The sequence below is a fragment of the Lactuca saligna genome, chromosome 1 (genome assembly GCF_052625555.1).
Source record: "Lactuca saligna cultivar CGN05327 chromosome 1, ASM5262555v1, whole genome shotgun sequence".
Taxonomy (NCBI): domain Eukaryota; kingdom Viridiplantae; phylum Streptophyta; class Magnoliopsida; order Asterales; family Asteraceae; genus Lactuca; species Lactuca saligna.
In genome coordinates this window covers 114,835,209-114,853,890 of record NC_136417.1, presented here as the reverse complement: position 1 = coordinate 114,853,890, position 18,682 = coordinate 114,835,209, and the positions used below count along the sequence as shown (strand labels likewise).

The following is an 18,682-nucleotide window of genomic DNA, read 5'->3' as shown; positions in this document are numbered from 1 at the left end:
ATATACATATGTATCATACTTGTACAACTTTACTTTTGAACAAATGTAAACTCTAATATGTAATGTAATGGTTGTTTACTTTGCTTACTATGTACATTAGATTTGATACTCAACGTGGAGTCCGCCCCGGAAATGTTTCCGCCTTCGGTTTTCGGGGTGTGACATCCAGGGCCATAAACACATGTTCTTAGTCCTATTTCATGATTTTTCCACGAATTTGAAAGCTAAACATATTAATCTATGAGCTAGGATGGATAACTTACCGATTTGGAGCTTGAATTGGGTGGTTTTTGGATCAAAAGCTTGGATTTGTAGAGAGAGAGTAGAGAGAGTGTGAAAAAGCTTCAAATGAAGTTCTTTCAACTTTATATATGGTTTAAGTTTGAGGCCCGGTGGAATTCTACCCGATACTGACGTTAAACGAGGCTTTTGGTCGTACCCGATTTAATTTTTTGTAACCCAACGGAATAAACTAAAAATTTTCAAAATAATAATTTGGGGTGTTTTCACACGTTAATAATGGATTTGAACACTCACGAGGTCATTATAAAAGTCTTAAATTAAATGACCTAATCCAAAATGTTATCGGATAAGTTGAAAGATAAACGAGTTTTACTGACGGGAACGGGTTACAACGACGGAATAATTTACGGGTTGTCACACTAGGTGAGTCTCCTCACCATACCAATGGGTCTAAGGCACCAAATCCAGCCCATTTTATGATATGTGGTACACTAGCTGAAGATGTATTATATGGCATGTTAACTGGTTATGTGCTAGGAAGTATGTTAGTGGTATATGTGGCATGCTTGTATGGAAGACCATGGGAGAGCCCATGACACTTGGATGTAAGATCATGTTGAGAGCCCATGACTTTCCTACTATGTTGTAGTGTTTATTATAGATTCACTACTGATATGTCTGGTATATATATATATATATATATATATATATATATATATATATATATATATATATATATATATAAGACCATGGGAGATCCCATGGCACCTGGATGTAAGACCATGTGGAGAGCCCATGGCTTTCCTACTAAAAGACCATGGGAGAGCCCATGTCACTCAGATGTAAGACCATGTGGAGAACCCATGGCTTCCTATTAAAGACCATAGGATAGCCCATGACACTTAGGTGTAAGACCATGTGGGGAGCTCATGGCATCCTGGAGTAAGACCCTGGGGGAGCCCACGGCATCCGTATATGTTTATATGCATGTTTATGTGATTGATATGGTTTATGTAGTTGTTATAGCTGATGTGGATTATGTGGTTATGTGGATTGTGTGGGGTATGCACTAGGGAACTCCCTAAGCTTCGTGCTTACAATTTTGTTTATTGTTTCAAGTGTCATCGGTTTTGAAAAGAAGGGTCTGAATTGATCGCAATTCACGCACCCATGTTTTCCGCATTGAATGATTTTGGGATGGACTCTGATAAATGTTTTAATTAATAATGTTTTGGATGTTTGGAAATAATGATTTCTATGTTTTGACTATATAAATGAAATTTTTACCCTTGATTTTTGGGTCGTTACACAGACAAGTTTATATTGAAATCAAGGACAGCAAAGACATCAAAAAAAGTCAAGGAATTTAACAAATTTAAATTCCTGATTTTGTTAATTTGGGCAGAAGACCCATTTGAGTGACTAGCTCTCAAATTTAATTTTGAAACATCAACTGAATCATGATGTAAGGACTCAGAAGTAATCATGTGTTGACTTGCTCCTGAGTCAAAAAACCATTTTGAAATATTGGAATTTAGAAAAGAATTACATGAACTACCTGCCATCTTGTCATTAACAGACGACTCATACAATCCTTGCTTATTTTCACCAATGAGACTAAGAAACTTAGCATATTGCTCACTTATAAGATAATAACAATCAAAAGCTCTAGAACCAGAAGACTCAGGTTTAAGATCAGAATGACTATTACCTGAAAATCCTTTTGATTGATTATTATACTTAGACCTTGGTTTATAATCTTTGGGATATCCAATTATTTTGAAACACTTTTCTATAGAATGACCCTTTAAATCACAATTCTTACATTGAGGAACTGGGCCATTAGATTTAGTTTTCTTTTGATCAACAAACTTAGACACAAAAGCTGAAGAAGTGTTCTTATTGTTAGAACTTAATAGATTTGACCCGTGTTTTTTATTAGACTCTTCACGAGACACCAAAGAGAAGGCAGTTTTAACAGATGGAAGAGGATCCATTAATAAAATGTGACTTTTAGCTTGAGTGTAGGACTCATCTAAGCCACTTAAAAACTGCATTAGCTTCATTAATTTTGAATGACTATTATAACTAGCAGAAGCTTCACAGGTGCAATCAGTTATATTAGTTAAGCCATCAAATTCTTTCCAATAAGAATCCAGTTTATTAAAGTAATCTAACAAAGATAAACTGCCCTTGATAAAAGTGTTAATTTTCCGATGTACATTAAAAATGACAAACCTATAAGCTTTATGATAAGTTTCAAACAACTCTGCCTAGATTTCTTGAGCACTCTCAAAACAAGCATGATTAGCATATATATTTTCAGAAATGGACCCAAGAATCCAAGAACAGATAACAACATTAGCTCATTCCTATTTGGATGCTTTAACATGATCATTAACAGGTTTGGTAACAGTTCCATCAGTAAAACCGAGTTTGTTTCGAGCTTTTAAAGCTCTGATCATGGAACTATGCCAAACTCTGTAACTCTCAGTTCCTAATAGTTTGAAGTTAATAACACTAATAACTGCATTATCAGAAGGATGCACATAAAGAGGATCATCTATATTAACAACAAAATCATTTTTACCTCCACTAGAAGACTCATCGGTTGGACCAGCCATAACAACAACTAATCAAACAAATTAAGGAAAAAACACAGTTAACTGCGATGACTAAGTCTAGATGATATCCACAGTGTGTTAGGATGCAGGACCGTCAAAAAACAGATAAAACAAATCAACAATCAAAAAGTAACAGGTGTACTCAAGACACTAGGATTTCCCACAACTATACTAAGAATGAGATGTTGAAGGGAACAAGATACTCTTACATAGTTCCGATTGGACGCCTTGAAGAATAGTTAATTTTTACAGACCGACTCTCGTTATTCTATTCCCTCTAGAGTTATACGGTGACAAAATCCGTTCTCTAGAGAGTTATTTCAGAACATAACTGAGATTAATCGATCAAGAAGAGATCCACTGTGATTCACCAAAGGAAACACGAACCTAGTCTAACAATCCATTGCGAAGCTCCAGATAATCTGAAAAAAGAAACATAAAGGCACGTAGTAACCGAGATCTTAACTGAATAAGAAACAAGAAGGAAGATTTGACTTAGGGTTTTAAAAAAACGAAAACTCTAGATTGGAATCAACGTCTAGATTCAGACAAATATTTAGAGTTTTTCTTAAACAAAACTCTAAACAACTTAGATTAAAAAGAACAAGGATGATTAAAAAAATGGAAGGAGTGAAAAGAACTGTACCTCTTCAAAGAAACGCCAATAACTGATTGGAAATGCAAATTGAAACACGAAGCTCTGATACCATGAAAAAACTTTGAACACGTAAATACTTTCCCAACATCATCAACCCTTATATCATTAGAATATTAAGAGTCGGAAGGTTTACATCAACATACATAGAAAACCTCACTACAATAAACCTACACTACTCTCACAATGAATCACACATCCTAATCAACAACGATCTGAGAAAGAACGATTAACATGTAGAAACCCTAACTAGTATGAACTCTGTGAACGAGAGAAAGAAGCTCTGTGAGAAATATATGAGTTGTGAACCTGGAACATCTCATAACAACAATATATAGTCGGGTCAAGGATGACCCGAAGACCTGCGTACAAACCCATCTGTGAAATAAGCAAATGACAACTTGCACCCTTCAAATAAGCAACTAAACAAAAATACACCCTCAAATTCAAAATGTTAGTTTGACAAAATATAAACCTTATTAATTTTAACACCACTTTCATGACAAACGGTCACGACCACTTTCTTGACAAGGGCTCACTATCACTTTCGTGAGCCTTAATCCCCCCCCCCCCTCTTTCGGCATGTAGGCTCACAACACAACACCTGTCTCGATATCATCCCATACAAAGCATATAAACCTCACGTACAAACAAACAAGCAAGACTCCACTAGTCTGGTTAAGCCTACAATTATATTATTACACATACATCCTATACACAACGGATCTAATAATGACATAAATAATACATCAATTCTTTGAAGGAATTGATGTTTGAATGTGATAGTGAAGCTAGAGTAATTATAATTTACATGAGAATTGTAATCTAAATAACTTTAATAAACAATGTAGAATGTAGACTTGGCAATGTGTGTTCTTGTGTCGTGCATACTAGTCGGACACAAATTTACATGATTTGCATTTGTAAACACAATCACGGAATGAATTGTAAAATATGTATTGGTATCAAACACAAACACGATATGTAATTAGTTTACGTTAATGCTAACAGTAGATAACCATACACAAGAATGCATGCTAATAGTGGCTATATATCTCTTAATGATATTCAGATAATGTTTATGCAAAACTCATACATAACCATTAGGGTCTTTCAAAAAAGCAAAATTCTAACGTAAATAGTAGGAATTTTTCAATAAAGAATATTTATATAACACAATCCAAAAACAAGAAAACGGTGACATTAATATATACGGGATAGAAATACGATTCATATAGTGAAAAAGAAAACTCTATTCATACAGTGAAAAGGGAAAAAGGACTTATTAATCATACCAAAGTGTTTGATGCCATGTAATCTAAAGAATCTATTGTGGAAGCGTGGAAGAAACTCTAAAATGAAGCTAGAAGAGATCCAATGTGTATCTATTTCGGAAAAGATATGATTATGTGTCTATGCAATGAGAGTAAATAAATACGATCTAGTGGTCAGGGCCAGGCCAAGACGATTGGAGGCCCGGAGCAAAATAAAAAATGGGGCCCTTTCGAAAATTTTATGTATTCGTATATTACACTATTTTATACATACATAACAATACATTTAAATTCGTACGCCATAAAATGGGGAAAACTAAAAGTACAATGCTATTAGAAGTACAAAAATACTAAAGTATCATCCCCTTTGTTTCTTCATTAACTTGTACATATGTTGTTGACCTCCAACTGAAGTTGATTTATCATCGACAAAAAGTTGTTAGGTGAATTGCTTAAATCCAAAATATTTGTTGTTGTTAATAACCTGGAAGTAGTTGAAAAAACTATATAACAATAGAAAATTCTATATATATATATATATATATATATATATATATATATATATATATATATATATCAAAAACATAGAAATAGAAATAAAAAAGAGTACCATTCACAAATCAAAAATAAGAATATTAACATTACAAATCGAAATTAAGCAATAAAGTTCAAGAACTGTCTCTAACTAAAAAAAATATTAACATTTGATTATGTCTCTAACTTGAACAACCTTATAAAAATTGAATTTCAAAAAAGAATAAGAAATTTCAAGAGCGATAGAACATACAGAGATTCACAGTTATATTATCAGAAATCAATTTCACCTCTAACAGTCGACAACAAGAAGAGAAACAATAGAGTTTCCCATTTTCTGAAATCGTGAAAAGAACCAGACACAATCAGTCTCTCAATTCTAAAATAATATTCGATTCACTAATGGTTATTGTGGACGAATTTAGAAAATCAGAAAAGAATGAAAGAAATCGTTTAACTTAAAATCTTGAATAAGAAATAAAAGAATGATCGTTAACTCTTACTTTTGGAGAATATTTCGTTTGGATTTTCCATGACAGTGTTTGGATTTTCTATAGAAATCTGACTGTTGAAGAGTTACGACGCCTTAGAATTAGGATGCATGTCAGGTAAGTCTCGTTCTCTCCAACACTTCATCTTTTGGATTAGTTCCTGGATATTGGGGTTTGAAGTAGTCCAATAGGCTAAAAAGTAATGGGTTGTTAATATATAACCAAAATAACAAGTTAAAAATTGGGGCCCTGTAGCATTTGGGGGTCCAGGATGGTAGCCCAGCTTGCCCATGCCCACGGGCCGGCCCTACTAGTGGTCCAATTGTTGTGTCTATGCGATGAGAATACATAAGCACCGGTTGAATAACAGAAGAAGTAAGAATCGCTTATTGTGTTTACGTCATGAAACAGTGAAAGAGAAGAAATTATGGGGGTGTTTAGGATTGTTTTTTTAACTCTAAAAAATGTTTTTAGAGATAAGTGTTATTGATTTATAGTGGTTGGTAAAATGAGTTTTTTAAAAGTGTTTCGATTAATTTTTATGATGAAAAAGCCATTAGTCAATAAGTTAAAATGTGATTGGCTTAAAATCTTCTTTTTAAAGGTATGTTGGTTATAAAGTCAAACCCATTTTCAAAAAGTCAAGTTTTATATGTTTTTTAAAATTGGCTTTTTGAAACTAATAAGGAAAAAGTTATTCTAAAAAGTGTTATTGAATTTGTCAAATATTTTTTTTATTGGTTTTTCAAAAAGTGAACACCCTTATGTTTTATTAGTGTATGATTGGGTGAATAATCACGTTAAAAATATATAGAGAAATTTGGTTAAAAGGTTAAATTGACAAATCGGAAAATTTGAAAATTTCATTTTATCTGTGTTTATATGGATTGTGTGTCACATTTATATATTTTTTTCATGTTTACACGGATAAATTCTTGTCAAACACGTGTAAGAAATGAAACACAAATTTGAAATTCATGTCAACACAAAACACAAATTTTCCAAACTCATACATGAAAAACATGTGTCTGTGTATTGAAATTCCAATTCTAGTAGAATGTATGAATGTGAAGAAAGAATGGAATTATATTACTTATGAGTGTCATAAAGAACAATAACCGGTTAACCCATAATAGAATGTTATTATTCACAATTATGGGACAAGAATTTGAATACTAAACAAGTTGTTTGGAATCATTGTACATGTTTGTAAGTGAATACCATTCAAAGGAAATATCAAGGTAGAAGTTAGTATTAGGCTAACTTCCTAAGATGCAACTTCAAGAGATTGAGGTCTTGGCATCTATTTTCTAATTGTGTAAATGGTTGATAAAGACTAGAAGAGAAACCGAATTTGATCTTATTTATTGAGAAGTTTGTTTCATGCTTACCCTGTTAGTTTCTACTACTACAATGGAGAAGTCATTTCAGCAATGAACATCATTAAAACAAGGTTACTGAATAAAATGGAAGATGATTTTTTGAATGACTCATTCATTGAGCACTTCGAAAGAGAAGTTGCCGAAAAAATCAATTTAGTGATGTTTCACCGGCTATATATTGGAACTACATACAATATGTATTTATTGATAAAGAAAAGAAAGAAATCCGATTATTAACTTGTACAAAATGAAGTGAAGATCTCAATGTTTAAGAACAAGCTTAATTTGTCTGATTTAGAGAGAATGAAAACGAATGAAGAATTGAATGACATAGACAAAGAATTGTCTAGTTTTAATTTGACTTAATGGTCAAATCAATTAATTGCAATTATTTGTAAATGTTCAATCTCTAATTTGCACCATAAATGTTATTAAGCTAGTAATAGGTTTGTAAATGTTCAATCTCTGATTTGCACCATTAATGTTATTAAGCTAGTACTAGGTTTGTAAATGTTCAATCTCTTATTTGCATCACAATTGCAATAGGTTTCTTTAACAAATTAGTGGATGTTTAATGTTGTTAATGTTTGAGAAGACCCTTACCCAACATGTCCTTTTAAACATCAATTTCACATCAAATCTTTACATGTAAATGTTGTTTCTCTTCCTAATATAAACAAGTCAAAAGCTTCCTCATGTGTTCACCTAACCATATGCAAGAATGGGCAATAAAGAAAAATCAAAAGCCAAAAAGTATATGATATTATTAGTTTTTGGCTCACTATTTGCAACTTGCATATGCAATGAAGTCGGATGTTTTAACCATTTATGCAAACTATGTGAGGTGGGTGAAATAAGTGATTCAAACTAGTAAATTTTATAAAACACAAAAAACAATTGTTACAATTTTAATAACATCACGTAATTCATTAATCATAATCCAAAATTTTGTTACACACTACTTCTTTTTTGCACCCTCGGTGTCATGTTTGACTATACTCAATTGACCACCTTCTTTGTTAGCAGCAGTGGCTGCTTTCACCTCATTGCAGTAGTTAATAAACTTGCTCAAATCCTGTTAACAAAACAAAATAACACTTTAATAAGGGTATTTATGTCATTGCCAATTTTTATGATGAGAATGATAAGGGTATTTATGTCTTTTGCACAACAAGATCTTGAATGAACAAAAGTAAGAATGCAAGAATGCTTAAATTAACAATCTTGTTTGTTAACTTTTATCAATCTTCGTGCATTCTTCCAACTACAAATGAATTTTCTTCTTTCCTTATGAATTCTTAAACATATAATGGCTAGTTAAGACATCCATCTAGACCAATTTTGTGTATTTGGTCATATTTGTTCTTAACATGCATTTAATCATTGACATAAAAAGAGGTTCAGAATCGATGTTTTTTGGTATTTTCTGTAAAGTTAGCATTGGAAAAAGGGGAATTAGATTGGTTTAAACACGTAATTAACAAAATGCATTTTGTAGTTACAACTTATACTTTCCTTGATCAATTTTGAATTGCAAAATCAGATGACCCGATATCCAAAATAGGAAATCAACCAATTTGGGGACGAAGTGGTAATCGCTACACACAAACGACATGTAATCTAATGAAGAGAAGGATAAGAAACTTACACGATCAGAGTCCATCTCCTTTGTGACAGTAGCAGGCTTCACAACTCGCTTTCCTGCAAATTCGGAAAGTCAAATTAAACGAAAACAATTTTGAGTTGTAAATGTAGGGGAAACACAAAGAGAGTATTTGGATCTAAACCTTTGCGAGTTTTGGGAGCTTTTCCATGGCGACTAGGAGGAATCGTTTTTCTCTTCTGCTGGCCTTTGAAGAGGGTTGCTTTCTGCGTCATTTTTTTGTGATGCGAGACGAAGGGTTTTGGTGCGTTTTAGGGTTCTGAAGCTCTTGAAGGAGGTTAGCGGCGTTGGGTTAAATGGCGTTCCCCTTTTCGTAGTTTTCTAGTATTCTAACTTTTGCCACGATACTTTCTATTACTTACATACTTACCCCCTTTAACTTTAAGCTACTAAAAAATTCCATCAAGAAAATAGATTTTGAATTTGTTTTGTTTAAAACTTCAAATGAAATGTTTTGTTATTTTTTTACATCTACCGATATCGTTGTAAGAATTTTAATGTGGCTTTAACAATACTCAAAATAATAAAATACTAAAACTAAAATCAAATACATGCTAAAATTAATACAAAAATTCTAGTATCAAGTCATATGCTGATAAATGAGTTTTATATCTTACAGATAAATGAGGGTACCTATTGGAACCAATTTTCCTTGTTCTTTAAAGAATCAATGGTCTTTGGAATGAAGGGAGTAAAGATAACTAAAGAAAATCATGAATGAAAAACTAGAAAGACAAAAAATAAAGATGAATCTTGAAGAATAAGAGATACATGAAGTCTTTGGGGAGTAAAAGATCTCCTGGAAGCAATCATAAACTCATAAATAAAGAACTTGAGAAAAAACATTATATTATTTCAAAGTTTCTATTGCTTTGATCTTGTAAGATGAAAATTTTAGCAATTTTAGAGTACACAAGTTACATGAAAAATATGAAATAAATCACATTTGAGAAGATATATAAATCATCAAGGTCTTTTCATATCATAATGAATATGATGATGATGTAAGGTTTCATGGGATTTGTGATATAAGATGTAAAAAAAGGTGTTGGATGGATTTTCTTCTCCACAAGTTTGGTCTTTTATGATTGTTTTATTTGAACATGTTAATAAACTCAATGCATTTTTCCAAATATTGCATATTTATGGTCTTTCGTATTTTTTTTTTTTTGTTTCTCACATAATTTCTCAAAACTTCTTGTATTTCTCATTTCTGTATCTATTATGTTTTCTCACAACCCGAAGTGTTGATAATATATTCTAGATTACTTAAAAACATTTCATCCCATTTTAATGATGATTACATATAAAAAAATGTCCAATAATTTTCCCTATGTAATAGTTGTTGAAATAAGGATATAAAATTAAATATTTTAAGCATATCACAAAATTCTCATAAAAATATTTTTCAAAATTAACTTCCACTATGTGATTATTGATTTAATCATCGAAGTTTTATTTTTCAGTATACTTTCTCTCTGTTTTTTAAAACAGACAATTTGTTGGTGTTTTCGATTTTTAGGAAATACATGATAAAAAGACTTGATAATTAATAAAATAGTATGAAAATATTCTAAAGTTTGAATAACATTGTGAGAATAAATGGAGACTTATATATTTCTACAAATTGCAAAATTCACTTTGAAAGAGCATGACTACATTTACTTGCCAAAAATTATAAGAATATGCGCTTCTAAATTAAAGTCATAATGTTGACTTCATAGGGTAAACAAATATATATCTCTAATTATTCCCTAAAATACTTGAAACACAATTAGCAAGACGAAAAACGTTAACCTGATCATACTCACATGGTTATTCATATATAAATCTCAAATCCATACATGAATGATTTCCCTCACTGTTCCCCTCATATTCAGTAGACACTTAAGTATGCATTGATATGAACTTATACAAATATACGTTACTTAATTAACTCCTATAGTATAAATAATGAGAAATTAAATATCCTCCTACCTTTTCTTCCTACCAATCATCTTACCCATTAAAATGACGATATATATCATATTAGTATCTTAAAATATCATTAAATTTCATTAAATATTACACATGTCACCATTTAATTAGGTAAGATGATATGTAGGAACAAAAGATAGAAAGATATTTAATTTATCATAAATAATTAATCACAAGGACTAGGTTTCAACATTACTCGCAGGGTTTCTTCACCCAAGTTATTAATGTCTACACTCATCTCTCCGTCGATAATAATTATAGAGTGGCTTATCACCATTGTTGTATAATTTGATTATGAGCTTTCATTGGTGTTGACTACATTATACCATAAATGAACAATTTTTTGCAACTCCTTTAATGATACAACCTTATGTTAATGAGTTTTAAAAAAATCACAATGTTTCTTCACTTAAATTCGATTGTCGTTCTTGATTATGCTTCACTTTATGATTTGAGATCTTCAATTTCATGTCTTTTTTCAATTTTTTTATTATACTTGATATTTATTGATTTCGCTTGGCTTCATTTGACTTGCATTTCCTTGACTTTTCTTGTTAAGTTTCTTTAAATTTGCGTTTGCATAGATTTTGTAATTTAATTTTCTAACTATCCAATTTAGATTTATCTTTGAAATGTTCTTCTCATATGATTTATAATTTAACATTGAAAAAGAAACACCTACAAATAAAGTAAAAGTCTTCTTGTTGATGGATCATGTGATCTTTAGTCTCTAGAGGATGGGGTTTGTCTTCATAATATAGGTAAAAGGATGACATATGATACGTTTTGTATGCATGTTGTCATCGATATCATCCTTGATTTTTTGATATTTGCATATGAGAACATATCATCAAGGCACTAAAACGTAAATCTTGTAAAAAAAATACGCCTTAATGCCTTGGCCCTCAAGAAATGAATTCATTGATGTTGATGAGGCTCAAGTTCTCACAAGGTTTTTGGTACCATCTGAATCATCTAACCTTGTCCTTATATGTGCAAAATCTCAATTTTTGAAACATGTTTAAAGGGAATAGATTTTAACATACATTAAGCATTACAAAAAAAAAGAATTATAACTACAATTTATAAACAAAACTACTCATAAACTTTCCCTTTTCGAATTTGTACCTGAAATACAAGTCATGAAACTTTTAATCATCAATTTTTCCTAAGGTTTATAATTTTAATGGCTTCTTAAAAGTCACAATTGTAAAAAAAATTCCATAATTTCTTCTTGAAATATCAATATAAGTGTTAACACATTTTTTGGTTGTTATGATTTTACAATGTAACCTTCTGGGACTGTAAAATGGAAAATAGATTCGAATTGTAGCACCTGGTTCTTGGTACGTATTTTCTTATTTATATTTTTGCATTTTGACCTTGGACTCGGCGAGTTGAAGGACCAACTCGCCGAGTAGAAGCGTGATGAGGTGCAGGGTTTAAGCTGTGGACTCAACGAGTCGGGTCCCGGACTCGGCGAGTAGGCCCTGTCTGGACAAAAACCCTAACCCAAGGGTTTGCACCCTATTTAAACACCTTAACTTGGCCTTCTTCGTCTCATTTGCTCCTAGGAGACCCCCAGAGCAAACCCTAGCCGTTCTTGAAGCAATCTAAGGCATTTTGAGTATTTTAGTGCTTTTGTGACCCTAGGAAGGAAGGAGAAGCTTGAAGGATCAAGAGGAGGCTAGAAGGATCCGAGTTTGAGCATCATTTGCAGTCTTCAGAAGGTATAAAGTCTATACCTTGTTAGTTCTTTTGATAGATCCCATTTTGTGGAGTTTTAGGGCTTTTCTAAGCCATTTTGGTCACCAACCATGATTGCAAGCGTGGTTTGGAGTTGATGTTTCGAATTTAGGCCTTTAGAGGGGTTACAAGGCAAAAAGGAATGGCTCTTATACTCAAAGAAGGCCCCATGCATTGAAAGAGCTTGTTTAAGGACATTTTGAGCTCAAAGTCCCATGCAAGCCCGTAAAGGTTGTAACTTTACATGCTAAATTGATTGTAGAAGCATAGATCTATCTTTTGATCAAGGGTTGTACATCAGAAATCGAAGATTTAGTGAGTGGATGTGACCAACTCGACGAGTCCATTCTTAGACTCGACGAGTTCAAGGTTTTGTCCCATATCAGTTGAGGGTCATAAGGACCCAGTTGAGTATGGAAAGGTTTTAAGGGGGTCCCGGGGAGTGACCCAACGTTCTGGACTAAGCCATTGTTTTGGAAGTTCATGGGACTCGGCGAGTGCATGAGCAGACTCGATGAGTCCAAGGCAAACTTCTTAAGGATGAAGATGAACTCGATGAGTTGTTCATACAACTCGGCGAGTCAAGGACAGGACCTGTATATCAGTTGAGATGAACTCGACGAGTTGTTCATACAACTCAGCGAGTCGGATGAGGATTCAGTCGATGTTCATTTAGAAGGAAAACTCGTCGAGTCATCGCCTAACTCGACGAGTAGAGACAAGTATAAGGACAGATGGAAGGATAGGGACTCGGCGAGTTGGCGAGCCAACTCGGCGAGTCAGGTCACTAGAAGTTGACTTTGACTTTGTTTTGGTCAGAGGTAAAATGGTCATTTTACCCGAAGAACAAGTTAGCAGTGTATGACTAAGTGTTTTGTGGGAATTATAGCCGAAGCATTCCCGGAGCAGCAGCGTCACCAGTCAGAGGATTCCCGCGGAGATCAGTAGCTACTACGAGGTGAGTTACCTTCCAGTAGTGGTGGGTCTACGGCCACAATGTCGACCCACCAGTAAGAGTTGTATGATTAGATGATTATCTTTGTGATAACATCTAGGTTTGCTACTACCTAATATGTTATATGCTGGCATGATATGTTATATGTGATAATAGTAGAGTTCGGTTGTTAGGACCGAAGGGTAGGTCGGACACCCCAGATACGTCTGATAATATATGTTGATATGTTATATGCTGGCATGATATGTTATATGTGATAGTAGTAGAGTTCGGTTGTTAGGACCGAAGGGTAGGTCAGACACCCCAGATATGTCTGATAGTATGCTTATGTTATGATATATGTGATAGTAGCAGTAAGGGGTGGAATAGTCCCCGAGGGTCGGTTGTTAGGACCGACGGGTAGGTCAGCACCCCATAATGGCTTGACATGGGTAGGTCAGCACCCCAGAATGGCCGCATGGGTAGTACGACACCCCATAATGGCCGCATGGGTAGGTCGGCACCCCATAATGGCCATACTGGGTAGGTCGGGCATCCCAAAATTGTCCGGCAGTATGTATGCTATGTGTTTGCATGTTGTGTGCTATGATGGAGGAACTCACTAAGTTCCGTGCTTACTGTTTATAGTTTTGGTTTCAGGTACCTCTTCAACGAAGGGGAAGGAGCTGGCGCGGTAGCAGAACATCATACACACACTTTTTGTTTTCCGAACTATGAGTTATTCTGGGATTTGTACTCTGACTTATTATGTTTTTACGATTTGGTTTTCAGATACAAGACATGTTTTATTAAATGATATGATCAGATGATATTTTGTTACAAATGGTTTGTAAATCACTTAATCAAAAAATGAAATTTTTGGATGTGAAAAATTGGGTTGTTACACGAATAAGCCGATTAGATGAAAATGAAAATTGTAGTACTCATCGATGTGAAACCGAGGATAAAAAGAACGTCGAGAACGAAGCCCATATGCGGAAGTTATGATTTTTCAAGATTTAAAACCTTACTTGCGAAGTTGATCACGTAGCACCATAAGAATTCGCCACATGTCACCAACCAAACGTCGCCATGTGGTGCTACCATGTTCAACCCTTCCTCCCCAAGATTGATGACGTAGAGAAACAACATAGTGACACATGGCACCACAAAGGATTAACTCGTCGACCACGACGCGACACACCTGTCCAAAACCCCTATAAATAGAGACATTTTCTTCTAGTTTTTGGCACCAATTCTCTCTCAAAAAAATCCCACACTCACGATATCAGATTTCTTAATTTTTAGCATGTTAGCGAGACGTTGCGACATCAGAGACCTGGTGAATGAGAGTTTTCGATATCGAAGTTTTGCCCATGCAATTTTTGATTTTTCTCTATGAAACCTGTAAGTTGAGTTATGCTTACCGTGCTTTAAGTGTAACTTATATTTATGTCCGTAGTCGTTATTATGAACTTACAAATAACTTACGTGAGTGATGTCTATGCTAGATCTATGATGTGGTTAAAGTGGACTTTCCAAACGGTACATCTTTTTACTAAACGGATCCTACCTTTAGATGATCTTACCTAGTCATTCCTTATTTGCTAGAACTCGATATTCATTTGGGATTACTGATAAAATCTAAAATATTATTATTTTAGTCACGAATAATATAATCAATAACTGAAACTTAGTAATATGTATATCTAGGTCATTTAAAAGAAAAAACTGAAGTGTTAGGTGAAGCATGGACGTAATGAATAGTCTTTCACCTTTTACCAAGTGAGTGTGTAGTTACTATCAAGAACATAATTTTAATTAAAAGTATCCGTTATGAAAAAAATATTTAATATACTTATTAATTTCTTATTTTTTGTTTTGTCCAAAATGTATGTCCTGTATTATGATAGTATTTCATGAATAGAAAACTATATTGAAAGTCATCACTTGTATTGTAGTCGATTTAGTTATAAACTAATGGTTGTAAATGATGCTTAGTTCAAAGTAAGTTGAATAAGTAATCTCAGTTAGGGTATTGTGTAAGATTCAAACGAAGTGTAGTAGTCACCATCTTTCTAGAAAGTCAGGAACGGTGGGAAAGTTTCAAACAATTGGTAGGTATGTCTAAGTCATCCCTCGGAATAAGATGACAACACTTGATTATTCTAGACGGTCTTGTGAATTCCGTTGCTAGTGTGGACTTATAACACAGAGACGTAGATAAAATGAGATACCATATTTATCAAATAATATAAACATTGTTGCTTTTAATAGGGTTAATGATCTAGAAAGGTAACGAACTTTGGTCTTTGTTTACATTTTGGTAATCATGTTTTTTTCGTATACATTTGATTATTGAACTTGTTTGACATGTTCAAAATAGGGTAATATGACGGGTAATTAGCGGTAATACCCTATTATGAACAGGTCAATCAAGTTTACTGGTCAAATGTGTACGAAAAAATATGGTTACCAAAATATGGACAAAAACCAAAGTTCCTTACCTTTTTGGTAATATTGGATTCTTTATGCTAAGCGTAATATGTGACATGGAATCGGGCTACTATGAATTTGGGTTCTCAATACATGCACTCTTCCCACCAAAATCGTTCTTAGTCTAAGAGAAACCATCTCCTCATAACTTGATTGTTGGAGCCTGATCCCAAGACACAGTCCAGGAGCCGGTTCCAATAGTTTTGTTGTATGATGACACCTAAGAATCAAGTCAGGAACCCAATAACAAAACCTACTTTAGACATAGCACAAAGACCTGATAGCCCAATTTCATATCACATCAGTTGGGTATTATGATTACTTACACTTAGCATAAAGAACCCAATATAACCAAAAAAGGGTAAGGAATTTGGTCTTTGTCTATATTTAGGTAACCATATTTTGTTCGTACACATTTGACTAGCAAACTTGTTTGACCTATTTACAAAAGGGTAATATTACCATAACTACCGGTCATATTACCCTATTTTGAACAGGTCAAACAAGTTCAATGGTCAAATGTCTAAGAAAAAAAATTAGTTACATAAATGTGGACAAAGACCAAACTTCATTACCTTTCTGGGTCGTTAACCCTTTTAAATGTATAACGCCTCGTTCATGGTACGTATTTATTTTGATTAAATGCTCTTTTAGGAAGAGCTACTCGGCGAGTTGTAGCCCTAACTCGCCGAGTAGATGTCGAGTTGGGTACGGGTTGTAAGTGATCTACTCGGCGAGTCCACGCATGGACTCGGCGAGTAGGCCAATCAGGAGGGGACCCTAATTATTAGGGTTTAGAACCTATTTAAACGTCCTTATAGCCCCCATTTCGGCCTCCATCACCCTCAAAGCATTCCTTATCAAACCCTAGCTGTTTCTGTGTGTGTGTGTGTGTTTATTGCTTGTGAAGGCATCTTTGGAGTAAAAAGGAGAAGGAGAAAGTTGGAGAGTTCAAGGAAGAGGAGGTAGATCCAGAATACACACTCTATTGGCCATCTTTTCTGGTATTAAATTCTATACCTTTCCTATTGATCATATAGATCTATGTTGCTCCTAAATTGTGGTTTCTAAGCCCAAAAACCCTAAATTCCTTATGAATAGGCCTTGTGGTCGGGTTATATCTCAGATCTGGACACTCATGGCATGCTAGAAGTATAAAGTTTTGGTTGTGGTTGTGATTAAAGTCCCCATTGAGCCTAGAACCTCATTAAGAGCGTATTTTGGTCATATGAAGCCCTTAAAGCCATGCATGCACGGAAAGTTAGCAACTTTACGTGAAAAACATGCCCTAGAAGTCTAGATCCACGATTTGTAGTAACTGCATGGCTCAGATCGAACCTTGTGACAACCCGAAATTTCTAGCTTACATTCTTCTTTTATATCAAAGTTAGATTCGTTTTGCTATTTTATGTTGAAGTTTTGGGTCTAAAAGAGTGCTTAAAGCTTAGTATAATTGAGATACGTGTCGGAGGATGGGTTAGTTTGGTTGTAGCATTGGTAAAACGAGCCAAACACACCAAAACTGGTGTGTGCGGCCAGCCAGCCGCACACAGGCCAACCACACACACCTCCAACCGCACACACCCTCCTATATGTACTATCCTTGGTCATTTTGATCATTTCTTACACTCTTGCAAAGCTAGGACTCGAAAATCCTCTCAAGTATCATCCGGAAAGGTAACATCTTTCACCAAGAACACCATATTTTCTCGCAGCACACCTGGCCGCACACATGTGCTGGCAGCGCACCTGGCCGCACACACACTTATAATGTGTATTTTGGCCATATACTCTCTTGTATAGCCTTTTTAACCCTTCGTACAATCATTTATGGTTGTAACACTTCAATATAAGTGTTTACTAGTCCCAAAGGTGGTCCTAATTCGTTAATTAGTTGTTCATAACACTAATTATTTTCATATATGTGCCAATATATGCTGAATAGGATTCACGTGTGTACTCAAGTCACCACTTGATACTTAGCAATAGATCCAATATTGTCATTAGAACCACTCACTACAGGTGAGTTCATACCCCTAAAATAACCCTTGAAATGTTTTAAAATGCTTTTATGGGGGGGGGGGGGGAATACAAGTTGAACAATTATAGTTATTATATCAATCACATGTGATTAATGACTACCAAGCAAATGGTTTACTTACTTTCCAAACTATTTATCAAACTGTTTTACCTCAAATTGTCTTACAAACTCCTTCAATGGTCAAATACTTTTACTTAAACTCTTTTAAACTTATATTATGTGTATCTGTATAAATATAGTTATATAAGTAGGATTGAAAGGACTTAGGACTGCTAGTCTACCCTGCTTCCTGTTCTTGTTTGATGTGGTCTTAGGGGTATCCAGGTTAGTTGTCTGAAGGTCGTTTGAATCCTAGTTATATATTATGTAAATGTATATAGATATAAAAGGTTATTTCTTTCATCCAAATCCATGCCCTTGGGTAGCAAGGGCATACAGACATGTTCATACTTTACTAGTAAGCTACCATAGGGGTAGTTTAGGAAGATACTATTACTAGAACAATGAAACATACAAAGAGTCAGTTCATCCATGAGTCAGTACATACTATGATGAGAATCAAACATGAAACAGATTGAGGAGAAACAAACAATAGACACTATAACGAGAAACAAACATACAG

At 34.1% G+C, this 18,682-nt stretch overlaps 1 protein-coding gene and 1 long non-coding RNA gene across 2 annotated transcripts; both read right to left on the bottom strand.

Annotated features, from left to right (window-relative positions):
* Window positions 1-2,787: 2,787 nt before the first annotated feature.
* LOC145043615 (uncharacterized) lies at window positions 2,788-3,819 on the bottom strand. Its single transcript, XR_013681081.1, has 2 exons — window positions 3,514-3,819; window positions 2,788-3,289 (listed from the first exon to the last, which is right to left on the bottom strand). It is a non-coding gene; the product is annotated as an uncharacterized LOC145043615 (long non-coding RNA).
* Window positions 3,820-8,061: 4,242 nt separating this feature from the next.
* LOC145000670 (2,3-bisphosphoglycerate-dependent phosphoglycerate mutase) lies at window positions 8,062-9,159 on the bottom strand. Its single transcript, XM_078959937.1, has 3 exons — window positions 8,991-9,159; window positions 8,852-8,904; window positions 8,062-8,278 (listed from the first exon to the last, which is right to left on the bottom strand). Exons 1-3 carry the CDS (start codon window positions 9,079-9,081, stop codon window positions 8,162-8,164), a joined length of 261 nt encoding a protein of 86 aa, XP_078816063.1. The 5' UTR covers window positions 9,082-9,159; the 3' UTR covers window positions 8,062-8,161.
* Window positions 9,160-18,682: the final 9,523 nt, after the last annotated feature.

Bases quoted from the DNA above. Each gene is read 5' to 3' on its own strand.
- LOC145000670 (XM_078959937.1), bottom strand. From the start codon at position 9,081: ATGACGCAGAAAGCAACCCTCTTCAAAGGCCAGCAGAAGAGAAAAACG. The intron at 8,905-8,990 runs GTTTAGATCCAA...CCGAATTTGCAG, and splicing joins AGCTCCCAAAACTCGCAAAG to GAAAGCGAGTTGTGAAGCCT. The intron at 8,279-8,851 runs GTAAGTTTCTTA...TTTTGTTAACAG, and splicing joins AGGAGATGGACTCTGATCGT to GATTTGAGCAAGTTTATTAA.